Source organism: Heliconius melpomene, chromosome 2, assembly GCF_056956725.1.
Source record: "Heliconius melpomene rosina isolate 202511_hmr_F chromosome 2, ASM5695672v1, whole genome shotgun sequence".
NCBI lineage: Eukaryota > Metazoa > Arthropoda > Insecta > Lepidoptera > Nymphalidae > Heliconius > Heliconius melpomene.
Window position 1 is genome coordinate 4,293,849 of NC_140390.1, and position 10,032 is coordinate 4,303,880.

General features: G+C 31.2%; 1 protein-coding gene across 1 annotated transcript; it reads right to left on the minus strand.

Annotated features, from left to right (window-relative positions):
* Positions 1-9,383, minus strand: LOC146540465 (retinol-binding protein pinta-like). Its single transcript, XM_085206944.1, has 5 exons — positions 9,133-9,383; positions 3,895-4,054; positions 1,936-2,116; positions 1,058-1,249; positions 1-584 (listed from the first exon to the last, which is right to left on the minus strand). The coding sequence occupies exons 1-5, from the start codon at positions 9,278-9,280 to the stop codon at positions 342-344; spliced, it is 924 nt and encodes a 307-aa protein (XP_085063070.1). The 5' UTR covers positions 9,281-9,383; the 3' UTR covers positions 1-341.
* Positions 9,384-10,032: the final 649 nt, after the last annotated feature.

Genomic DNA, 10,032 nt, shown 5'->3' on the forward strand with positions numbered 1-10,032 from the left:
TGAGTATAATGTTCGTGTATTTTTTATTTTTTTTCACTATATGCTAATATATCCTATTTTGGCACAAAGCCAGTTGCTACAACAGACATTATAGTTATATAGCGTTGTTTATTATCTTGTTTAAGGAAACATCTTCACTTGGTACAACTACTTATATATTAAAAAAATATATATGTAGTTACGTCTCATATTTTAGAGTATATTATAATTATATCTAATAGAAAAAATAAGTTTAAAAAAAAATCACTAGAAATACTTCAACTACAAAGCTAAACTTACTAACAACTATTCAAATTAAATGGTATTTTTAAATATGAAAAAAAATATAATAAGCCACACAATTAATCGATATCTAGTTTTCTGAAGGAGCCAACGACTCCATAGATATCATTGTCATAATGTGAATCTGGACACACGTTGCACACTTCGCTTAAATCACGAAGGTAATCTCTTACTTCGTCGACCCTACGCCGCCATTTCTTATTTAAAATCTCTATCGATTCTTCTTCTCCTCCCCACTCAGCAGGCAGCACTCGTGCCGGGAAATGGTCGAACAGCTCTTCAGTTTTAGAGTGCAAGTAATACTGAAAACAATAATCACTTTACTACTTAGTTCCTATTTTCCTAAGCAAGGACTTTATAAGTTACAAAAGCAATTATAATTATTTGCATTTATAATATCTATGAACTGAATAACGTCCCCGATCATTGAGTTCATTGTCAAGGTCTTCGTGGCAGGTATAGAAATGATTTCACCATTCAAGTTTTAATTTTACATTTAAATACTTAATTTCCTAAATACAATATTACAATACAAATAAGTAAACCGTGTTGGCGCAGCAACTGGCAGTAAACGCGACGGTTATAGGTTCGATTCTTACCCGAGAACAAGAACTATTGTTACTTAGGAAAAGAAGACAAAAGAGTTGCGTTAAATTCCAATCAATCGAAAAATGGAGAAAGGAGTATCTAAATACTGTATTCCCTCTACCTACCATACCGTATATGGGAAACAAGTAGAAATTAAAAAAACAATAAAAACAGTGACGTATTTTACCCGTTTCCTTATCTTCTCATTGACGCAGGATCTCATGAGGTTCAGAGAGGAGGCGACGAGGGAGGGAGCACCCACGACGTGTATGCGCCGCATGCGTTGCGGGTACGCGGCCTGCGCGAGCTGGATGCTCCGGCGCACGGAGCTGGCTGAGGCTGCCACGCGGGCGGCTATGGACGCGCGTACGTGCGACGCCTGGGGAAACGCTTATATTATGTTATATTATACATATAAGTATGTATTATCGTTGTAAATGGTCGCATAGCGAACAGATATTTAGGCACGTCGAATGAATGAGTGTGGAAAGAATGGCAAAAAAGGTTTATGACGGAAAAGTGAGCAATAAGAGAGATACTGGAGGAAGGTCCCGTAAATAGCATGAAGACCCTCTGGAATGTAAGTATGAAAAGGTTGATGACAGTGGACGAGGCAAAAGAGGTATGGAGAAACCTTAGCGTTTGGCGCTTCATTTTCTTTGGCCACTCCGCTGTCGATACAGCTTGAAGTTATAATAAACATGAATAACAAAATTAATTATTTTATAATCTTTTTATCTTTTTTCTTATATATTCATGTAATTTTTTTTATTAGTTTATATTAATAGTATATAAATCCATACCAAATGCTAATTATTTAAAATTAATGTCGTACCGGAACAAACTGCACATTCAATATTTATATTACAACAGGAATCGAACGCGCAACCTTCAATCCTCTAGGCAGTAATTTATTTAAAGCACAATCAAAACTAGTTTAAAACCTTGTTCTAAAATATTTGACTATATAATATGTCACCTAAGAGAATATTATTTGCTTAATTATCATAAAACGATAATATAGAATGAAAATAAATGAATTTTAAATAAGTTCAAAGGCCCCACCTCCCATATGAAGACGTCACCAGCGATGAGTGTTTCGTCGTGCATGCGTACATCGCTTATAAGTAATATGGCGCGCACTGCTGCGCTTATATCTGATGCACTTTCAGGATAGTTTGGTCGTACTCTAAATATTGTTACCCGGAGACCCTCATCTGTTAGCTTGGGAAGAGGTATTATATCTCTGTGAAAAGAATATTTGGTTGATTATATATATAATCATCAATTTCACGCTGTATCCCTCACACAGCAGGATTGGCAAAGGGAAGTGGCAATCCATTTACGTCGAATTCTGGAGGCATTGCCTGTTGAGCAGCGGATCTCAACGCCGCGCTATGTCTCGACACTAGAGCGAAGTAATAAAAAATTTAAATAAATATTTCATTTCTTCGAGTGAGGATCGAATCCTTAACTCCACGACTAGCCTCATCATCATGATATATTTATAGATAAATATTTGTTCTTATTTTTTGGCTTAGCCAATTTGCTTACACGCTTACTTACAAGGTACGTACATAATTATGTTGTCGACGCAATAAATATTTATATAATAATAGAGGCCAGTGACGCAGGGGCACAAGGTTGTGATTGTTAACGACAGGTTGTGGATTCTATTCCCATTCGAGGGAATGAAATATTATTCTTTTACGTTTCTATTCTCCCTCTGCCGCCCTTGCTACATGCAGGATAAATATTTCAATTATTATGCATTTAAATACAAAAATGGCAGCAAAATATTATAAATGAAAAATGCATGCACAACTATTCGCTATTTCGCAATAATAAAGAAAAAGGCTAAGAAAGTAATCCTTGACCTGCATCTTGAGGAAAATTAAAATATGAGTTTAGTCAGCTATATAGCGTCAAATCGCTAACATTGAATGAAATAGATTATAAAGTAGTTATATATAAATATTATACAATTTATTATTATAAATTTAATATTTATTATAAAAATGGTTTAATAAAAAAAAAAATATTTACTTATAACTTAAATCTCAAATTTAATTAACACTTTAATTTAATATGCACTATAGGAAGCCTAATAACTAGAAATATTATTAATTTATACATTTTTAAATGACGTTAGGTATATTAATGAATATATTTTAATATTCATCCTCTGTATCAATTATGTAAGATATTGAGGAAGATAAATTTATTTTCATAAAAATTATAATAGGGAAGTAATATTTTAATTAATATGTCTATGATTTATTAAAATATATGTATTGTGGTACAAGCCAGGACTGTGAACATGTTTTTAGCTCTGTATTCCGCACATGGCAGCAGGGTAGGCAATAGGAACCTGGGAACCTAGCATTGAGAAACTCCGTATCCTTTACATTTCCTCGAATGGGAATCGAACCCACAAACTTCGCGTTTACAGTGGCACGTTTGTGCGTCGACTGGCCTGGCCTTCATTTTTGGATGGATAATGAATATAATGATTAATATTTTTATTTATAAGTGATATAATGCAGCAGCTATAATTATCGTTACTTATCTCCTTAAGACTTCCGGACAGCATATATTACAGTTTTTTAGATTTAGGATTGTCCTGCTCCTAATTGAACTAAAAATAGGTAATCCTAGGGGGATTTCATTTTCATACAACATGTCAAATTGGTTCTGCGTTATAGGAGTATTCCCGTATAACGAGTTACGTGTAAATTATTCATGTTTCTTTAAAAAGGACTGTTCTCGTTAAAGAGGGCTTATAGAGGGCTTATTATTAAGAAAAACCTATTATTCATTTTTAAAAACGATGGCTGTAAGGACAATAATTACGATCTTATAAGGGTTCTTTTTTTCTTCAAAAAATAGGGATCCCAAAAATCAGCTTCACGCACACAGCAATGTAGGCAGAGGGGACCTAGCGTTAAGACACCGTTCCCCATTTTGACATTGCGTATTGTAACTGTACCTACTATATTATAATTCTAATAATAAGGTACTTACAAAAATTTGCAAACTTCGTTTAGAGGCGGTTCTGTAATAGACCGATGCTCATACAGATCTCTGAAGCGCGACCGAGCGTAGCAAAATGTTTCCAATTTTTTTCGTGCTCTCTCAAAGTCCATCCGGCAGCCTCGCAGAAACACCTGCAGTAATTGTGTTTCTGTGGACAATATATTTTATGAAAATTAATAATATTTTTTGCCTACATATCATCTTCTTTATTTCCGTTGCGAGCGGAGCGGACTCATTAAGGACTACGTTGAACTCGCAAGAGTAAACTACCTATTATAATGCTAAGGTTTAAATAAATCTAAATTTTGTAGAGAATAGTTCTAAATAAACATAAAATATCGTTATATGTAAAAACTATTTTATTTTTTCCTCTAAATAAATATATTTTAATAATGCACGAGTTAAATTATCACCTCACATCTCGTTTAAACAGTATCGTCGTCATGATGACGTCACAATTATTATAAATAAATTATTGTAAGTACCTATTTACTTAATAATAAGAAATTACGTTTCAATTGTCAATAATAAAAATTATGTACTTAAGTCTATTTAGATTACTACAAAATAAATATTTACTGAATAGAAACTTTAATAGTACCTACAAAATAAATTATACCTAGGTAAGTATATCTATTTTCTTTGCATTGGTCGACTAATAACACAATACATATATAATATATATTATTTTAAGAAAAATCTGTCAATAGTAGTTAGTAGAATATTTATTTATAACTATTGATACACATATACATATTTTCTCCTTTTTAGGTCTTAGCTAAAAAAAACTGAGCCCTATAGGAACACTGATATGCATCTGTGTGTTTGTCTGTCCGTCCGTAAGTCCGTCTTTTGAGACCCTTCGTTGTGTTCACAGGATCGCGTAGAGATATCAGGCTGAAATTAATATCAAATATCGAGGACTACGGTCCCTTGGAGCACGACAAAAATAAAAGATATGACCGTTTATGCTGCATTACGAATAAAATTAGTATAAAAATGTACTAACTATAGAGTATACTACCAGGAGTTACAATTATGAAGTTTAGCAATAAGCGAGTAGACTTACAAAAAAAGGGAAGAAGTCAGAAAAATAGAAATTAATAGGTAGATAGATATATCGTAGAAAAAGAAAAGATTTACAAATTTACTTTTGTAGTTAATTTAATAAATGATGAGTGCATCTGCCCGTAAACATAGGTTTGTACAATCATGAAATTAGTACGGAACCACTGAGTGGATGAGAAGGACTCGCACTTAGCCGGTTTTTTGTTAACAGAATCAATGCAATTTAATTTTAACGACACGAGCATCAAAGATCAGGGCTAAATTGAAGCAATTACAATTGTGTAGGCAACATCGGCATCGTCAATGACACTGAGTGTTGAGTGGCGGAATTCAACGCCGTGCTTTGACTTGTTAATATAAATAATTAATTGCTAGGAGTGGGATCGCATCCACAGCCATCACGCTGTCCCGCTGCGTCACGTTAAGGTCTCTTTATGCATGTAATATGTATATTTAAATATTTAAGTACTTATCAATGGCACGCGGAATTCGAACGTAATATTTATATAATAAATGTAGGACATAAAATAAAATTACCTATGTAGAATTTTCAAGGATTTTTTTCTTCAAAACAATACTTCGAGGCTCTAATAAGCGCTCTATGGAACGAGTCAGTGGAAATACCGGTTAAATGACAAATTTAAATACTAGGTACTCCTTAAAAAAATATTTCATTGCTATGTAAATTGATTATTATCACACACCTATATCTATATTTACACTTTGTTAGTATTTTAAATATATTTCTCTCAAAGTTCATAATTATGTCCCCTTGTGGAACGGAAAAGTACGCACACAAATTAATTTAAATAATATTAATATTTTTATATGGCACAAGGGTGTGACTGTAACGTGAACTGTGGGTTCGATCCTCATTTGAGAGAATGAACTAAGTATTGATTAATATTTCATTTCTTCGCTCTGGTGGCAAAAACCCGGTCTTGAGCTCCGCCACTCAACACGCAATACCTTGGAAAAAAACTAGGTTCCCTCTGCCTTACTTGCTATAGCGGGATACAGCGTGAAGCTGATTTGATTAATATATAATATATTTTTGTCACAGTATCGTTGCTTGTAAAAAAAATTTTTAAAAATTGAAAATATACCTACGTATACTTAATTTAAATTTTAAGAAGGGTTATTCTTGTTTAGCTTTAGTTGTTAAACCGGTCATCAGGATGAGCCAAGTGCTGAACAGTATATTACTTTGTATTTAAAATAACATAAGTATCTAACATATGGAGCAGTTAATAAATAGCTCACTAAAGACTCGATGGTTGATGGTTCGATTCTTGCTATATAGATTTAAGTATGAAGGATTTTTTTGTTTCTCACACCTGAAAACACAGTCATTTAACAAATAGGTACTTCAATCATTAAAATACATACAAAGTTGAGAAGGGAATGTCATATCTACTTATATGTTCTTGTTCTTGGCCTACCTAATTGATATCTGTGGATAAAAAACTGATCCAATGCGATTCAGACTCGCCCATTAAGGGTTCCGTACCAATTTCTAAATGTAGTGATATTTTTTAATAGATTTCGTTTCCCAGTTTCCGCACAATTTGCGAGACATTATATCAATATATGAGTTCTGGAATTGAGAAATGAAAATAATTGATTCCACTGAGTAGGAATCGAACTCACAATCGACTTTACAGTCACACTCTGTCCCATTGCGGCAATATTACATATTAATTGTGAGGCCGATGGATATTAGGTGCTTATTACTTATTTTAACAATATTTTATAAACATAAGCATACTTCCTCAAGCATTTATTGATTAGTAGATAATAAAATACAAAAATCTTAAAATAAAATATTTTTAAAGATAGATAAATTTAAAATTGTGTTAAACTAACAGTTATTTGTTTAAACTAAACGTTCTTAGAATAAAATATTCGTCTCAAGAGCACTTACGAAACAACATCGATATCGCATACTAAACTAAAAGAGAACTTGAACAATTGCAACATTTCACAAAGTCAGAATAAAATGCAAGTTAGTGCTTTAATTGCGTGTAAACAATAAAAGTAAGAGAACAAGGTCAGTAAGTCACCATTGACGCTGAACGGCAAACCGATATAATAATTAACATATTTTATTTTGTAATAATTACACATGTATTACCTAATTTAGGATAAAAAGAATAAAATTTTTGTAGCGTTATTTTTTTTATATAATGGGACTCGTAATTAAGATTATTAACATAGCAAGGTATTGATTTAGAAAATAAAATATTTATTTTTAAATACATATTTACGAAATTAATGATACATATTTTTTGCAACTTAAGAAACAAACACAGAAAATCGACAAAACTATTTTTAATAGATTATTTAAATCAACTTATTGTAAAACTGTAGTTTGTATTTTAAATATTTACGAAACCAATAAAACATATTATTTGCAACTTAAGGATGTCAGAAAATAATCAAAATTACTTTTAATAGATTATTTAAATCAATTTAAATGATAACGAAACTCGATCGGATCTATGTGATAAAAAAATCAACTTCCGTGTTTCCTACACGAATTATGTCAAAAATACGGAAGTGTGTTTTAGTCTGGCACAGACAAAAAAGGCATTGGTGGTTCTTGATTGCAGAAGGCTGAGAACCGAATTATAAATGTAAACTTGTTATATATTTTATATTGTAAAATAAAAAATGTGAAAGTAGCTCTGTCCGTTTGTTATTGTTTCACGGCTAAATCGCAGAATTGATTTTAATTAAACTTGATATGAATAAACTTGAAACCTAATGAAAATAAAAATGGAAAAAAAATAAGTCCAAAATAAAACTTATGTCAACAAAAATATCGTAGTTGTATTCAATTTCCCACGCTCTGTACATGCAATATACATATAAGAGAAAATACGTTATTGGGGGCATTGATTAATAGTAGGTAGAACCCAAAACAATGATTTTTAAAATGTTTGTTATTCACGATAATCTCAGAAATGGAGTAACTAATTAAAATACAGTGACTTACGTTGTTCCCGTGAGTGGTATGATGATATGAAATGATGACAAATGATAGCGTTGTGGATTCGTGGTGGATTTTATGAGAGAATTATTTTTCAAAATATACAAAATGTTATGTTTTTAAAAGAACGAAACTATACAGGAAGGGAATTCTGAGCACAAAATGGGCAGGAAAAATTTAAATCATAAAAAATGTAAATAAAAAATTAAATGTCGAGAAAAATATTTCTACGAAAACAAAAGTCCTAGTAGAAATCTAAACAAAGTTCAAAATAAGGATTTCAATCGAACATGTAGATTAGAGTTACTGTAAGGACTTGTTTAGATTAAAAAAATTGTAGACGTGCTCTTGGACATAAAATGCCGTACGTGTATCACCATCATAGTGGCAAAACGTATCGCCGAGTAGATACGGAAATGGCTTCCCAAATTCGTGGATGTCTTTATATCCACATAAAGACATCCATTAAAGTTATGTAAATGTTCATTAATAAAATACTTTATATTATTCATCTATTCAAGCGCAATTCGTAATAGATATATAGTTCTTAATATTTTGTTTTTAAAATAATTATGCATAAATTCAATGTATTTTTTTTATAAAAAAAATCGATATCGAAAAAAGAAAATCGCCTTTAATTTTCTTTTATACAATTAAATTTAATCGGAAACGATGTTTTAAATGATCATCATCATGTATCGGAATGAAACCAAAACAGTTCTAGCAGTTCTGTTCTAGTTTAATATTTCTTTTAAATTGAAACTTGCATTAGAGTTAAATAGAGCCAAGTATAGTCAAGTAAAGTAAGTATTAAAGACCTAGAGTGCAAGATGATTTATCATTATATGATTAATTATCCGGCTTAAAGTATATAAATACGTACCTAAACGATTTTTAATTTAAACTATTTATTAAAATAGAAAAATTAAATTTAGTTAAATCAAAAATTATAATAGAAAATGGATTATAATAGATTATATCTATTATTATCTTTATTAAAAGTATAAGTATTAAACGTGATTTAATAAAACGAATAATACCTAATAGACTAATAAAATAAAAAAGGTATTAAAAAACCGTAAAAATATTTTTTTTGTAAAATTGAAACGTGCACCATAATTATATTACGCAAACTTTTAAATTAAAATATTAAATAAAATATTTACCTAAAGCATCTGCATTTGGCAAATAAGGGTTGGCCGCACACATACTTCGAAGGTCTCTAACACCCCTTTCCAAGTCATCGGGCCCCTCCCCGAGTTCCTGTTTTATCATTTCTATTTGTTTTATCGAAGGTCCTTCAAGAAACGCCATAATGAGAACACCACAAAGAAACTATTAGAATATTGAATTTATAATACAACACAGTAAACGCTAGCTAAGCAAGAACAAAACTGCCAATAAATGCCTCCCAACGTCTTTTATAAACAAGCTCTATTGCTCACTCATTAGCCATTGCCGATATCGTGAATGAAATTATTTCTTTTTTTTATACCTTAGGATGATGAGAAAAATATCGTAATTAAACTATGATTTATATGTTATATAAATTTTTTTAAATTACTTATTTAATATACTTTATTGCTAAAATGATAATTCATAATAAAAATAAGCATTTATTTTTAATGTAAATGTTATTATAATACATAATATAAAGTTATTAAGTGACAATTTAAGTAACAATGTGGCGGACGTCTATTGTGAACTATCAATATAAATAAATGTATACGGCATATATTTATTTAATATAATGGTCTATTTTTTGTACTGTACGGTAGTTTTTACCTGCCCCAGGCCCCAGGCCAGTGATTTGAACCTACACCTCTTGGAAACCGCCGAAGCGCTCTAACCTATATACGAGTAAGTACTGCTCGTTGAATTTCCGCAATTTCGCTAGATATAAATTTGATTGTTGTTCTATATTGAAAAATTAAATGGTTAGGAATGTTGTTTTATTCCTATGTGTACCCCGACAACAGTTTGTTTGTAACATATACTTAATAACAAAATTCGGAAAAAGTGGTTAAAAGTTATGAAATGAACAGATCTTCTCACAGCCTCTAGTC